Here is a 17,570-nt window from a genome sequence, read left to right as displayed (position 1 = left end):
TTAACACTCTAACACACACGCACAGAAAATGATTTCCTCAATAAGACTTCTGAAGCTCAGGAAATGAAACCAAGAATCAATGGATGAGATGGCATCAAATTAAAAGGCTTCTTCACAGCAAAGGAAACGAGTGTGAAGAAACAGCCTACAGAATAGGAGAAAATTTTTACCAGCTACTTTTCTGACAGAGGAATAATATCCAGAATACATAAAGAACTCAAAAACTTAACACCAAAAAAAAAAAAACAACCAAAGACCCTGATCAAAAAATGGACATATGAACTAAACAGATATTTTTCAAAAGAAGAAATACAAATGATCAAGAATTATGTGAAAAATATTTAAAACCTTCAGCAATCAGGGAAACACAAATAAAAATAACATTTCATCTCACTCCATTACAAGAGCAGTCATCAAGAATAAAAACGGATATGCTGTTGATGAGACTGTAAATCAATACAACTACTGTGGAAATTAGTATGGAGGTTCCTCACAAAACTAGGAATGGACCCACCATGTAAAATAGCTATACCACTTCTTAGTATTTATCTAGAAGAATTAAAGTCAGTGATACATGCATAGTTATATTTATAGCAGCACAATTCACAATAGCCCAAATATGGAACCAACTTCAGTGTCCATCTAGCAAATGATGGACCCATCCAATATACAGAAAATGTAATGGAGTTTTACTCAGCCATAAATAATGAAATTATATAATTTTAAGGAAAATAGAACTGGAGAATAAGTAAAATAAGCCAAACTCAGGAAGTCAAAGGTCACTTGTTTTCTCTCACATGTGGAAGCCAGAGGAAAAAAATGTAAAAAAAAAAAAAAAAAAAAAAGATCTCATGAACCTAGAAACCCAGTAGAAACCCAGTACCCAGTATAGTAGAGGGAGTAGGTCAGTGGAAGAAAGGTGAAAAGGAAAGTGGTGATACTAGGGAATAAAATCCACCAAATTGTGTATTTTGCATATACAAATATAATGAATTCCACTATTATGACATAATGATAAAGTACAAACCAAAAGAGTGATATACTGAGGAAAAATTTTTTGTGTGTTGGTTAAATAAATTATTTTCAAGAGTTTGTCCAGATCCTGTTACTGTTGTTAATAATGCAGCATTTTAAAGATCTTTTTCTGGCCTGTGGTTGTTAACTCTGCAGTTTCTTTGAGGCAGTTGATAATGTGCTTAAAGAGCACCAACCCCAGATATGGTGTCAAACATAAAACTTAATGCAGAGATGAGGCTTACCTGTAGTCTGCCTCTGTATTCTAGAGACTGGTGCCTTCCAGGGTAGCCCAGAGTGTGCTGTTGTGGAGAATTCCACATCATATACTCTTGTAGCTAAGTCTCATTCACTCACCACTATCTTTAAGAAGTCAGATAAATCTAGACTATGCTTAAAGGCCTATGATTTTTTATTTATTTTTTTTTTATTTTTGGAGTTCTGATGCAGATTCCAACTGCTGGGACCAAATTGTCTTCTAATGTTGCAAAGTTACCATGAGAAATATGATTCACTCATATATACTCAGGTTGAATTTTGGGTGTTTCAACAAGTAGTCTTCTCTAGAGGATGAGTACACTTCAACCCCAAGACTAATTTCATTCACTGTAATGCACACATTCTGCACTACTTTCTCAACATTGAAAACTGTACTGCTGAAACTCAGGTGATGACACTTTTCTGATTCTTGAGTCCATCATATCATTGGAAACCAATGTGAACAATGAAGCTGTGGAACCAATGGGGATTCTTCTAGTGATCAAAGTCTACTTTTTAATGTTTGTAACCTGACAATTTTGATATTAATTTATCTGGAATATAGTAATATTATATTTATACATAATAAAACCAGACATCAACTCAATATTCTTTAAATGATTTTCTTTCTGGGGATATTTTATTGTATGGGGAAAAAAGGGAGGTGGGGAGATTTTTATTACACCAACAGAGCAAGCAAATTTTAAAATATTTAAGGATCATGATACTAAGGATGGTACCACAAAGTAATCATAGCTCCTCCTGTGGTGGTATGTAGTTTATGATTCTATTGATGATTGGGAAGAACAATTAGCTCTTACTAATTTTAAGTAAAGAATGGCTTCTTAAAGTCAATGCTTATTAAAGTGTAGTACTTGCATCAACATCATTTGGGATCTTGTTAGAAATGCAAACACCTAAGTTTCATCTTAGGCCTATTGAATCAGAGACTCTAGGGGGAGGAAATGCAAAAACATGTAATTAACAAGCTTTCTATGTGATCTAATATAGCTAAAGTTTGAGACCCAGGGCTTTAAGTCACTACCTCAAGAGTTTTACAGAAACTATACAGACATCTGCTTGAATTCTGATGACACTAAGATACTCAGCAGACATGAAAAACAGATTACTAGATGGTCATCATACATCATGTCAATTAGGGTGATTTATGTGTTGCTATGACCAAATATCTTACAAGATCAACTTAGAGAAAGAAAGATTTGTTTTGGCTCACATTTTCAGAGGATTCAGTGCAAGGTCAGCTGGCTGGACTTCTTTGGGTAGGAGGTGAGACATATCCTTGTAGAAGGGTATGGCTCAGCTCAAGGAAGCCAGGAAGCAGGGATGGGGGAGGGTGTGGGTGTGTGTGTGTGTAGGGCCAGAATAAGATAAATTCTCCCAGGGCATGCCTCAGTGACCTCGTTCGTCCAACTAAGTCTTTTGTTCCATAAGTGCATTTAGCCATCAATGGTCAAAACCCTCATCACCCAATCAATTCCCCAAAGCCCCATCTCAGGACATTGCTGCACTAGAGACATATGAGCCTTTGAAAGACATTCCAGATCCAAACCATAACAGTTTACTGTACTTTTAATAGCTTATATATATAAAACTTAGTATAGTATTACCTATATATATTACATATATATATATATATATATATATATATATATATATATATATATATATATATNTATATATATATATATTACTTTTTTCCTGAAATGATCCTAGGAGATAATCTATGTCATTACTACTGAAAGAGGAATCTTTGCACCAGCATTGGCCTCACCTCGGAAATTTTTAGAAACACAAATCTAAAGCCCCATCCCACATCTACTGAATCAGTATCTGCATTTTAAGTAGAAATCATGTGATTCTTATGCACAATAAGGTTTGGGATAGATTGGTCTACTTTGAGCATCTGCCCTAAAATTATTCAAAGATAAAATTTTATTTAAGCAATTACCTATCCTGAGAAAATATAACACCTTGGATCTTCCAGAAATTATCTTCCCATACTACCTGTGACATCACAATGTTTATGTAAACCTATTGGCTTCTATGATTTTCCAAATTCCTCAAATCATACAGGAAGAGTTACTATTTACAAAGTTTTACTACATTACAGATACTTTACATGAATTAAATGACATAATCTTTGTACCAACATTCTGGGTTGGGGATGATTATTCTAATCTCCATTTTAGACATATTGGTGTGTGTTACCTTTCCAAGGCTGTCTAACAAGGTCTATTAACACTTGAAAACATGACATTATTGTTCATGGTTTTTAATCAAAATTCAAGAGTTGGCTTGAGGGAGAAGGGGAGTAGAAGAATGGGCTTGGTTAATATTTTAGATTTGAAAGCTAATAAAGGTTAAATATGCTGATTTATCCCTGAGGACAAAACCCAAAGAAATATCCAGAATTCTAAGTCTATAAATTCAAGAGTATAAAAGCCAAACATTACAGAATTTGCCACGGATGTAAATTTGTACATTTAGTGGTAACTAAACTCATTTTAAAGAAATGTTTTATTTGTTTTTATTATTCTTTTTATTGCTGACTTAAAATACACATGCCTGTTCTCTAAAGAATTCAAAAGAGTTTGCAAATAATGAAAAACACGATCCTAGAGGAATAATCGCTGATTTCTAAAAGGAAAAACATACATTTATAAGTAAGTGTCTATGAACTTGATGGTCTACAAATTCACCATGGAGCCACTTTAATCCAGAAAATACGAAACACTGGACTGTTTAGAGACTATGTTATAAATATGAACTCGGAGTAGAAAAATTCTGTTGAATGTTCCTTGGAAAACCAGAAGACTTTTTTAGCACCTGGACTGCATTTGAAGGAAACTAGACTTGAATTAGAGTTTTGTGTAGAAACCAAGAAAAAGTCAGCGGTTTTGGCTAGATGAAGTGATTTATTTAAAGCCAAAACTCAACATAAAGCTCCTGGAATACTAACATATGAATTGGCTACAAGAGAATGATGTGTGTGTGTGTGTGTGTGTGTGTGTGTATGTGTGTATGCACATGCATGACAGAGAGAGAAAAAAGAGACTTTTGCAATGCACATGTCTTTCACAATTCTCTTAGCTCATTTTTTATTCAGAATTTATAATTCTTTTTCTCAGATAACCAGCAATGAGATAACAACAAAAATTAAGACAAGAATTTTAGCATGAATTTAAGCTTATATCAACTCACTATCACAGACTTTAAATTATTTTGCTAAAAATAAGTGTAAATTTTATGCAGTTCAGAACTAAATAAAAAAACATATTATGCACTTTCATGTGTATGTGTTTATGTGTGTGTGTGTGTGTGCTCTTAAAAGACCTTCTACAAAAATGGTCACTTATTTTAGATCCAGACCTTCACTGGAATAGACAGATGAAATGTAAGGCAAGATGAAATGCAGCCATATAAATCATCTATCATGAATAAAATCATGAATAAATGTTTTGCCAGCAGCTGGATATCAAATATAGGCATCAACTGACAATGGGGTAAAAAACAGGGCTATACAAATTGAAGGATAGAGACAGGTAATAATTAGAAGCAGTCTTTATTTAAGACTATACACATTTTTAGGAGTTTATATATTAGTATTTCATGAAAGCCAGCTGGTTCTACAAATCTCCTGGGAACAATCTTCTGTCATCCTGATATTATCAGATGGAGCTTGCCATATCAGGTCTTTAAGGGGATATACACATTTAAGAGCAAAAATATGTTAGGATCAATTGCTTATTTACAGGGTTGACAACATGCAAGGATTGAACATAAAATAGTTCCTTATCCCTGAGAACTTTTGAAGGTAGATCAATAAAGAGGAAAGTGTTGGGGAAAAAAAAAAGTGGCTTGAAATTTTTTTTTTTTTTTTTTAAGCAAGCAGTGGCAGCAGCCTGATCCTATTAATTCCTGATTCTTTTGCTCATATATTTGAATTGAAAATTCCAGCTTAAATGGAAACATAAATGATTGAGGCTCTTAACAGGGAAGATGTTTGATTAAGAGGGTTCTAATAAGGGAAAGAAAAACAGTGGTATTCAAAGACAGTGCTGCCACTGAGATGTGGTAGACATTAATTCATTCATTCTTTCTTTCCCTCACTCATTCTTTCATTTTCTATCTATAGAGTGGTTTATGCATATCAATAGTTGTTTTGGGGCACTGAGGTGAAGCAGGCCACCTTGAGAGATGCGCAGTATTAGTCTTATTAGTCCTGACTTTCTCAGTACAGACGTTTCTCATTCCCTGAGAGGTGTGAGTGAAAAGAGGTTCTGGGACCTATGGCTGGTGACCGGATTTTTCCCACACGTGGATTAGAGCAGTGGTTCCTAAACTTGGCTAAAATTAGAACCACCTGGGTGATTTTTTAAAAATACAGATTCTGAGTTCCACCCCTGGCCTACTGATTTAGAATTACTGTGGCTAGTGCAAATTATCTATATTTTAAATAAACTTTCCAGATATTTCTGAGGATTATTTGGATTTGAGGACCAAAACTTCAACATCCATTAATACTCCTCTATAGTTTGTGATTGTCATTGCGACCATCAGGTTTTTCATTTATAATGAAATGAATGTTTCCAATAGAATCTGGGAATCAGCTAGCTCCACTGAAAGCTTACCAGAAACTCCTAATAATGTGTATTATCTTAATAACACAAAGAAAGAAAAAGAAAAGAAATAGAAACCAATTGTTTAGTTCTGAGTTCATAACCGAAACATTGGTTTTAAATTTGAGTGTTTAAAATGTATATAATATTTGCTCTGTAGCAGGAACTTCAAACACTTAATATCCTTCAAGCTCTCTGGATAGGACATCACATCTCTGGTAAGCCCTATTAGGAAAGTTATAGCACAGACCCCTGGGGTTCCAGTCAAAGGCCATGACACCTACTGTAAGACTACTTACCTTTTGAAATAAAGTTCCTACTGAGTATTAGCAGATCACTTAAGTCATTGGTTCCCAGAAAGGTAAATGAAGTGCTCACTATAAATGGACAGCATCCATACACTACAAACTCAGAGGTGGCCCTAGAGAACACTGGAGAAGAGAAATTTTCCCCATAGCCAGAGAATGAACAATATTCTTGGTTGCTCACTCTGCTAGGAAAGAGAAGTGGATAGAAGTAAGATTCATAGTCAGTGGTAAATTGCTGATCAAAGGGATGAAAAGAGCCAACATGGAAGATTTAGACACAGAAATGAGGCAAAGTGACATGTGGAAGGACCATGGCAAGGCTACAGAGTGGATATATTTCTGTATTTCAGATTAATGCCCAGCAGAGGGTATCTACCACAGAAAATGTCCTCCATAAGCATGTAAACTGGTGATGAATCCAGAGGAGGTCAGCTAGGCTCACACTGCAGCCACCCCATGCTTGTGATATGAAGAGAGTAGCTATGGTGGCAGGAATTGTGGCTACAATGTGGCATGGGTCCAAAAGGGAGTATTTCCTCTCACTAATGCTGGTTGATCAAAGTTCTGCTAATGCTGACTGATAAATCTACCATCATCACCAAAGACTTATATGGAGATCTTATTTGGGTAGATTACTGGTATATTAATAAAACTATAACCCTTCCATCTTAAAGGAAAGCAGTGATGCCTCCCTACTATAAATATGGAGTTATATCTACTCTGAATATGGAGTTGCCTTCCTTCTTTTCCACCAAAATGTATCCTAGAGTATCTGATTACATATTTCCTCGTGCAGTTCTTCACGTTGTGCTTTACCATACACCTTACTCTTTCTTCCCCCATAATTTCCACTGCCTTAGTATCAATTGAGCATGGGGTTCTGCTGAGCATTCATGCCTACACTAGATGAAAGAACTAGAAATCAAGACTCATGAAGATATCTCATAGAAGTGAGGGACAGGCTCCAAATGGTGAATATTTTCTTCTTTCTTCCCCTGTAAAAATATATCTGTAGTGCATTTCAGAAAATATCATAAAATATTGTAAAAGCAGCAAGCTTTAGTTACCTGAACTAGAAGACAACTCAATACCATATATTTGTATTGACTACTCACTCACCATTTCCTTTAAAAGTGTTCCTGAATAAAATACTATGCACAAGCCTTTGTTTTATGTTTTGCTTTCTGGCTGGCATAACAGATATAGTCGAAGATGATTTAAAACTTTCCAGTATATATGAGTGTGGTCCTAATGATAATAAATTAGGATCAATTTTAGAAAGTCATATTACTTCATATGTTTGTTGGAGATACTGTAGCAGAAACTGGCTAGCTACTCACCAAATTCATGTTCCTTTCTACTGGGTACAAGGTTAAACTACTTTTCACAACTTTCGCTTCAAACATATGCCAGTGGAAGTGACTTGCAATGCCCTTACAACTGGTCCATGAAAGTATCCATGTGATCTCTTCTGCATTAGCAAGATAAATGAAGAAGGATCTGTGAAGTTAGAAAAGGGTGCAGCCACTCAGTGGAAGTGTTTTTCCAAATTCACTAAACAGCTAAACAACACCTAAACTCCTCTTTTAATGCCTCCCAACTCTTCCCTGTGCAATTATATTTTATGTGGTTGAGAAAATAATCTACTGAAATCAGTATTATTGTCAGCAGCTATTGATGGCTTATCCTACATAATTGGTACCTTGAAATGGAGGTACTTCCAGGTTTCATACAGCCATAAAATATACAAGATTGTGTAGCAGTTAGGTAGTGAGGAAATGCCTACTAAAGATGAAAAGATAGAGAGCCCTTTTTATTTTACAGTGGCAAACCATCTGGCACAATTTAAAAAGGGAGATCAAATATCCACCTAGCACTAAATGAAGTGGTTTCAGAGAACAAGAGTGATAGTATGAGTTGATTAGACAGCATTGCGCATGGTTTTCCAATAAAATGATGTGTTCAGGTAGAAACTGGCTAGTCTTCAAGCAGAGATGAGAGGATTAAAATTAGGACTCTCTAATGAGAAAAAGCTGACTGCTCCTAGGTCCCAGATAACAAGAGATAAAACAGTTAATTCCAATTGTAAGAGGCTCTGTAGTTCTAGGTTAAACTTATTGCCTCAACCATGCAGCAAAAACTAGATTACACTCAAGTCTACTATTCAGATTAGCTTAAAACATTAAATTACAGAGAGCAACACAGAGGTGAGGAAGCAAGGAAATAAGACAGATTTAGGAAGTAATTCAAAAGTATACTTTTTAATTGTGGATACTGGCTCATGAAACTGACTGAAAACAAATAGATTAGAAACCTAAAACATGTTTAAGAGATTAAATTCCCAAGGAAACCACCAGGCTGTGTGCAAAAATCCTGTGACTGTTAAACTTTAAAAATCTTTCAATCTCTCAAACTATAAGAACAGAATTTGGCTTAAGAGAGCCCCAGGGCTAGGGATGAGGCTCATCGGTAGAGCACTCGCCTAGCACGTGTGAGACCCTGGGTTTGATTCTCACCACCACATAAAAAATAAATAAAATAAAGGTATTGTGTCCAACTACAACTAAAAATAAAATATTAAAAAAGAGAGCTCCATATTCCCCAAGGAGGAATCTACTAACCTACTTCAGATATGACCCTGGAGAAAAATGGTCTACAAAGAATCTTAAGACAAAATGAAAGACATAGAAGTAGATTTTAAAATATATCTGACCTAGGATCTAATTAAGGAAATCCACATTGCCAGAAAGGCTTTTCCATGCCTTCGCAGCAGGATCTCATTATTGTGTGCACTCCCGTTTTTCCTTGTTTTTTTTATTATTATTATTGTTGTTATTATTATTATTTTGGTACCAATGATTGAACTCAGAGGCACTTGAGCACTGAGCTACATCCTCAACCCTATTTTGTATTTTACTTCGAGACAGGATCTCATTGAGTTGCTTAGCGCCTCGCCATTGCTGAGGCTGGCTTTGAACTTTAAATTCTCCTGTCTTAGCCTCCCAAGCCGCTAGGATTACAGGTGTGCATCACTGCGCCTGGCCTCATTTTTTCTTATTTTTAAATAGAATGATTTTGCTAAGGTTATTCTGTCTCTGATATGTGTGAGTGTAAATGCATATGAGAGTGGGTGTTTGGTGTTAGTGTTCACGTTGGGTGGAATGACATACATAGCATTTTTATTTCATAGGTTGCCTATCTACTAAAAGACACCACAACATCTGGATTGCAAATCATGCAACATCCTGGCCTTGGAGTTGGTGGATGTAAATTTGGGAAATTTTGGAATGTCTTCGTTGGGGGAAGGGATAAGTATCTTCTTTATATGAACAGAAGAATAAAACTAATTATTTTCTAAAAGTGAGAGTAAACTATGGTAGAGAATTACTTGTTAATTAATAGCCATAGCTGCCTTTCTTCCTGGATCAAAGCCACACTCATTTTCTGGCCTATCTTAAGGTGTGGTCTTGCGGGTTACGGTCTATAGACTATGGGTATGGGTGATGTTCCCTGCTGCCACCACCAAACCATCGAATGTTCCACTGCACCTGGATGTGTTCAGTACTCTCTTTCCCTCTCAGCTGCATGAAGAGGACTCTGAGGTCATAGGTTGAATCAAAGGTACATTTAGAAAATAGGCGAGTCCTCTAAATGCCTACTTCTAATGCTGATTGGACTTTTTGTTACCAAGGAATAAACTCCCACTGTGTAAAGCCACTTAGCTTTTGGAGATTATTTGTTATATCAGGTAGCCCTATGTTAAGTTCAAAAGAAGATACTACTATCTGGGCGCTAAGCAACTCAATGAGATCCTGTCTCTAAGTAAAATACAAAATAGGGCTGAGGATGTAGCTCAGTGCTCAAGTGCCTCTGAGTTCAATCATTTTACTAAGCCTGAAGCTTAGTAAAATATCTTCCCTAAATATTATAAATCAATGTAGAGGTACTCATGCTATCACCATGGAAGAAATCTCATAGAGGAAGAATTGAGTTTCTTTAGGAGAGAGCCTATAGCCAAGCTTTATTAATCGGCCAATTTCATAAGCCTATCACGTAAGCTCAGAAGAAAAATCCAGAGGGATCAGAAGAATGACAGCCGAGAGAGAAAGAGAAAGAGAGAAATTTTATCAATCAAGAAAGAATATTCAACTGTTCATGGTACTAATAAAACAAAGAATTTCAGAATCCCTGAAATGGTGTGGTAGCTTTTCCCATGGGAAAGCTGCCTTTGTTAATGGATCTACAACCAGTGACTAGGCCAGAATGGGTGGATCAGTATGTACAAGACGAAGAATGGGTTCTAATGTTGTGGGGAGAATTAAGTAGGACAAAAAAGAAAGGAAAGAAGTGAGCATTGAACATAGAGTACAAAACTATGGTTGTTGAAAAGCATCTGGCTATTAACAAAGAAAGCACAAGAGAATTCAATAAGTTTTTAAAAATTTATGAGTATTTAAAACATTTCTGCATGAAAAGTTATTTATAAAAATCAATTGAATGTCTATTGTACAACTACAAAGAATTTTAAAACATAATACTAAAAAGATATGACTTAAAATAGCAATTGTAATCCTTAACAATGCCTAGAAATGTAGCCAGCGTTGGGAAAGAACATTACTGAGAAAGTATTTTTATTGATAAAATAATAAAAAACGTACTGAAAAGCATAAAAGTAAAATACATATTATGGGTTGCAAGGCTCAATATTATTTTTAGAAAGTAGGCAAATGTCTAGCAGCAGTGCCCTGGTGGGGTGTGGAAGGCAGAGGGCACATAGGGGTGGGGAGCAGGCAGCTGAGAGTCTGCTTCTTATCTCTGGTAAGAGGGGAAGTGGCAGGTGACAAAATATCCATGAGCTGAGGCTCCAAGCCACTCTAGTATCATCCATTGCTCCACTGCACTTCTTTTATAAAACACAAACTCAAAGATAAAATTATTAATATTTTCAAGATGATGACTGCTAAGCATTAAACCCCAATCCTGGGGCCATTCCTAGCATAGAGCTTTATGTACTGCACTGGCCACGTGAAGCTGATACTCAATTCCTGCCATCAGATATTGTGATTTTATTGGTTTATTGGGCATCAGATCTTTTTTTTTTTAAATTTCTCACTGAATCTAATGTTCAGCAAAGATTGAGAACTGTTGCTGTCCTAAAAAATATGATACACTTGTGTTTTAGAATGTTCATGCTACATAATTTGTGATAGCAAAATAGTGGGAAAAAATAATATCTCCCAACAGTAGAATGAAAAATCACATTTGCAGGTATTTTTATGAAACAATATTACATAGAAATAAAAAGGAATTTGCAAGCTATAAATCACACTATGGCTTCATTTAAGAATAATAAATTTGCAAAAAAGCAAATGCAATCCCACTTATATAAAACTTGAGAATTTGAAAGTTTAAAAAAATTATTGATTAGAGTTTTAAAATGTGGTAAAATGTTATTTTGAATTGAATGCAAAATAAACTTATTCTTGATGGTTACATTTATAATATAGATTATAAATTTTCTTTGGTGATTGTTAATCCTTTATGAAAAAACAATTCTTCGAAAAGGCAGTAGAAATTATCCTGTTGAGGAAAGATGGTTGAGTATTCAAGAAAGGTTAAATAATTTGTCCTCTATATAACCCTTACTGCACAGAATAGGTTGCAGATCTGAGACCAAGGTCATCTCCCACTGGGGCTTCACTTTGCCATAGGAGGCCATTAATTCAGATTACTGCAAGAGATGTGCAAGTTAGCCGATCCTCACAACCAGATAAATTGATGTACTAGCAACAAAAGTGCCATGACTGATATTGAAGAAGCATGATGTATTATGTGGTGAGTATGAATTAATAAAAAGAAATGGGATATTACCTGCAGCCACTGAAAAGATCCTCAGCCTTATTTATAATAAAAATATAAATTAAAATGAAAAATTTCTAAGAATGTAATGAGGACAAATGTTTTTTTTTCCAATTTCTACCAAAGGTAAAAATGCAAAAAGAAAATTTTGTGGTCTACTAATCCTAATGATTGAAACCTATTCTATTGAATTGCCAGCCAAAATGTGCAATAACATTTATGATAGCAATTTCTGTATTACATAATTGCATGCAGCCTTAATGTCCACATTAATAGGAGATTAATCAACAATTGTGGTATAGCTCTCTTATAGGATACTATGCAGTTTTTTTAAAAGAACTAAGCCATTATATATTTACATATTTTGAAATGGATGTACTGCTTAATTTTAAATTTAAAAAACAAACTGTAAGACAAACTACATACCTTACTTACATAAAAAATGGTGTGTGTGTGTGTGTGTGTGTGTGTGTGATGTGTTCAAGGGTTTACAAAGTATTCAAGGTATGGATGAATTACAAACAAAAGTTCAAAGAATATATAGCAATCTTTCTAACATTAATGATCTGAAGAATAGGATTGTAAGAAGAATACATATTTATTTCTGTAGTCTTTAAAGTTTAAACTTAGGTCACATTTGGATTGTATGCTTTCCATTCCCTTAGTATTAATGAGGGCTAGATTTCTTTTTGTGAATTTTCCTAACAGAAGGAGCTGAGGTTTTTAGGCAGAGAGGTGATATTTCCATATTTATTCCATATCTATTCCTTAATGACATATATTCCTATACGAAAAAAACAGTTTCATGCAAGGTAAAAAGAGAATATTCCTCTCAGCTTGAAGTTCACCCTCCCTACTTATTAATAGAACCGGGAAAACCATGATGGATCCACCAGCCCTTCGGTGGTCCTCTTTCTTGTCCCTCCTCTCTATCAGCTCTGTTCACTCTGTGCTGTAGAAATGACAGAAGAGTAAGTCTGTTTTGAATGTAAATGTTAGCTGATGAGTGAAGGCTGGAGGCAGAACACAGGTTGCTCAGGAGCCTCTCCTCCTCAGTCTAGTTCTGCACAAAGAAATAGACCAGGCTCTTAAGTGTGTGTCCACAGCTTATTTCTGAGAACAGAGCTACCTTTTCTGATTGACAAGGCTTTGGAGCAGAATGGTCAGACAAGAGCTTGATTGTTTTACTATTTCATAAGCAAGAGAATGTAATGGGCCCCAAGTAAGCCAGCCAGGGTTAGGGTTAGGGCAAGCCATGTATCTCTTCCCTGTCTAAGAAGTCAGTTGTGTCTAGCTCATGGAATTTTTAAGTGAGAATGTGTGATTAATATTGAAAATGTGACAAAATTTATACACTCAGTAAATGCAAGCTACTCTACCATTAGTTATAATTCTTATAACATTCTGAATTTGATACATCAATGTAGATTATTTCCAGACAACTTTTTACTCAAAGCAAGTGTTTGTCAAACTTCAGATAGCAACACATTTGTGAATCACAGAATCAATTCCAAAGGTAATGGTCAATATTGAAAAAAAAATAGAATAAATAACGTCTAAGAAATATGGTCCATTGTTCACAAAAGCTAATGTGAAATGTATTGCTCACTGAGGCCTAAGGCAAAAGAGTTTCAGAAACAACGCTTCTAGGTTAAACACATGTGACAAACTGAAAATACCCCTAGGTCCTGTGTCACTCCATTCTGCTCCTTTTGAGAAAACTATGCAGAAGTTCAAGAGTCTTGGAAATATGCTGTAAAAATGAATTTTCTTGAAAAATGCAAGGGAGTGTGAGTCTGATAAGGGACATCCGGAGCAATGATTTCCTTCAAAGACTTCCTTGTGCCACTTCTGTTATATTTGGGGCAGGGAACAAAATTTGTTAGAACTAGTTAGGCCTAATGGCTGGTTTTGGATTTTGTTTGAATCTTTTCCTATTAATTCAATACCAAGAACTGTGACTGAAGGCCTTTACAGTTTCTAAAGTTCTGTATCCCTGTCACTTGAAACTCCTAGTATCAACAGGTAAAAGTAAAAGAGAAAACTTCCTGATATATAGTTTTACTAGGTGAATTTAAAAAAACAGTGAAATAGGTTTGAAGTTTTTATTTTTCCAAAATATTCTCATAGTTATTCAATGTTTATGGCTTCTAAATTTCCATTTATACGGCCTCTCCATAAATATTTTTGCTCCATAAAGTTTTAGCCAAACACTATGAAAATCAAATTAAATTATTAAAATATATATGGGAGAAAAGTAGATTTTGAAATAGAAGTATGATTCTTAGACTATCAGTTTTAGAGAACTTATGTTTTAGAATTGAGTTATTTACTAATATCAAGGCTATACATATTTTCATACACATTAATATGTCCACCAACAAGTAACCATATATATATATATATATATATATATATATATATATATAATTATATATGTGTGTATATATACATATATGTACATGTTCACATTCTTAGGTTCTTTCTATAAGATTCATAGAAACGATACCTCTTGGTATATATATATAAAACCGATATATATTGGTTTAATTTATTTAGGCACTTGATATGTGATTTTATGAGCCATTCATTATAAATACTTTTAGTTTAAATAGGATTAGTGTTAATCAGACATTATTAAGAAAATATGACAACATGTACAACACTGTAGTACTCTTTAAATCATGATTTCAGTTGAAATATGTCCATCATGGTAAATATAGAAATTGCAGCTAAGTCACAGAAAACACTGTTAGGAAATAAAAGCATACACTGAATTCATGTGTCCATTAGCTAATATATATCACATTGATCATTGTGTATCTTCTAAGTGTCTACAAAGAAAAATAGAAAAAAATCAAAAGTTGTGTGGGTCTGTATATATGTATAGACATAGATATATACCTGTATCTGTCAATTTCCAATAAATATAAAGATTTGGTTTGCTATAAAACAAGATACATTTATTATTTTCTTCTGAAAATAGCACTTGCAGGTTTGCTAGTTACAATCAGGGTCCCTGGTGCCTACAGAGGACTTAGACCTGGAGGTTGATAGGGACTAAACTTGAAGATGGATATAGGAGAGGCTTTGAATTAGTACATGTTCACATTCTTAGGTTCTTTCTATAAGATTCATAGAAACGATACCTCTTGGCCATTTGTTTACTTTGAGAATCTGAGCAAATTATTTAAATTCATAAATTTCAATTTACATTATTTCCAAATTGGAATAAACAATCATTTCAGAAAATATTGTTTGTTACCTTAACACTAGAGTTGATCAGCAGAAATGTTAAAGACCTAAGGGAGGAACAAAATTAAACTGAAAGATAAATAAATACATTGTATATAGACTGGGACAGCCCTATACAATACACTGTTAAATTAATGACCCTCTATGAATCCTTCCTTGAATATCCATATCTTTGTGTAATAACCTTCCATAGAGGCCCTGAGGTTGGCCTTGTGACTTGCTTGGCTTCATGGAATATTTAAAATATGACAACAGCAGACACTTGATAAATTCCAGCACATTGGATCTTAGCTACTAGAAATTTTGCTGCCAGCATGAAAAAGTCCAATACATTACTGCTGAAGAGGTCCTCTATAGAAGAACCATGCCACATCAGCCAATGATGCTTGCTAAACACCATCTGGGACTGTGGAGCCTCAGTAGATTAACAGATGGCTGAGGCTACATGAGTAACCCAGACAAAACTGTCAGAAGATTTCAACAGTAGATCCAAGCCCAATCTGCAGAATTGTAATCAAATAAATATTGTTGTAAGCCAATATTTTGAGCTGTTTTATTACTTAGTTTATAAATAAATAGTTTTATTTTATGCCAATATTTTGAGCTGGTTTATAACTTTGCACAAGTCAAACCTTTTATGCTTTTGGTATTGAATTCAAAAATGATAACTAGGAGTGAACTATTTCATAAAACATAAAAATTGCCATTTTCTGAAAAGTGAGTAAAATAGCAAATACAGAAATCTTAATCAGAAAATAGATTTTAAAAGTGAATAGCAAACATAAATTGTCTTTGTGAACAATTTTTTTGAGCAGGATTACCATTATGCACTGCATAGTGAAAAAAAAGAGATAGATAAATAGAAGATATAAAGAAAGAAAGAATAATAGGGATAGGATTTCAATTAGAGAACTTACTAAAACATGATTTTCTATGAAGCATGTGCTCAAAAATCTTGCACAAAGACTCTTCACTTTGTGTGACACTTCTGCAGGTGCATTGTGCTTGAAGAACAGTCCCAAGGGTGCCTAAGTACGCTGCTTTGCAGTCATCACTTCCTGAGCAAGTGAGGTCCCGTTTGCCCAACATGCTGATGCAGGTTTCATCTTCATGGCACTTTCCACTTACACGAGGCCAGCATTTGGACTGAAATGTTCTATAGCGTCTCCTAGAAAAAGAATGAAGAACATAGAAAAGTTATGTCTGATTCATTCTACTGTCTTTTCTACTCTCATTTTCCTCCCTCCCTTCCCTTCGTTCCCCTCTGTCTAATCCAATACAGAACCAATACATAACTAATTAGAATAAGTTATGCTCTATGTATATATAATATGTCAAAATACACTCTACTGTTATGTATATCTAAAAAAGTAAAAATTTAAAAAAAGGAAACAGTCCCTGGTAATGTATGATTAAAAAAAGAAAAGAAAGAAAGTAAAAGAGTGAAGAAACAGAATTATCTGAGAGATTTTGCAGCATCATTTTATCGAGTTTAACATGGTTTTGGAACTAGCATTTGGCCATTTTCTCAAACATCAAGTGATTTCAAACAAAGCTCTTGACCTTTCAAGTCAATTTTCCCACAGAATTGGTGCTATACTATGTATTTCACATTTCTAAGCAGACTCTAATTAGCATTTACAAAATGTTTTGAGATTCCCTGGCAGTAAGAACAAAATATTAGCAGTTTACTTAATGGCTAAGAAAATCCATTGGAAATGCATCCATTCATAACTTTCCTATATATTGGATTCTTGCCATATTAGCTTTTAATAAAAGTCTAGATAATATTCAGCAATTTCATTTTTGAAACTTTCACAGTTCTTCTCTGTACAATGAAGGATATTAGTCTTCCAACTTAATATTTATCACCTAAAATGACTTTCTTCTGTTTCTTAAATAGATTACCGTCATTAGTGATGGAAGCCCTTAGGATACATGCCACAAGTGAGCTTATTGGTCCACAGAGGGCTACTTTGCTAAAAAGGAAAAAGCCACAGTGTTCTCAATAATGTCACATTTAAATAATCTGAAATATCACCTTTTCAGTACAATGGTGAAAGTTAAATAGTATGTAATAAAATTGATAATTAAGAAAATACTACTAATTTCCTAAATGATTCTGAGGCCAAAACACATATGTTCCTTTAATGCAATTAATGGTTATGTATAAAATTATATATGAAATTATTATCTAAACATAAGTTTTTAAAGTATTGATAGTTTCTCAGGAAGT

General features: G+C 34.5%; 1 protein-coding gene across 1 annotated transcript in view; it reads right to left on the bottom strand.

Moving 5' to 3' along the window:
* Gfral (GDNF family receptor alpha like) overlaps window positions 1–17,570 on the bottom strand; it is a 57,972-nt gene that overhangs the window by 16,534 nt on the left and 23,868 nt on the right. The window contains exon 6 of the mRNA XM_015487389.1: window positions 16,252–16,502. Within this exon, the coding sequence (XP_015342875.1) occupies window positions 16,252–16,502 (251 nt within the window). The remainder of the gene's footprint in view (window positions 1–16,251; window positions 16,503–17,570) is intronic.

Source organism: Marmota marmota, unplaced genomic scaffold, assembly GCF_001458135.2.
Source record: "Marmota marmota marmota unplaced genomic scaffold, marMar, whole genome shotgun sequence".
In the NCBI taxonomy this organism is placed as follows: Eukaryota; Metazoa; Chordata; class Mammalia; order Rodentia; family Sciuridae; genus Marmota; species Marmota marmota.
This window is presented reverse-complemented; position numbering and strand designations above follow the sequence as displayed.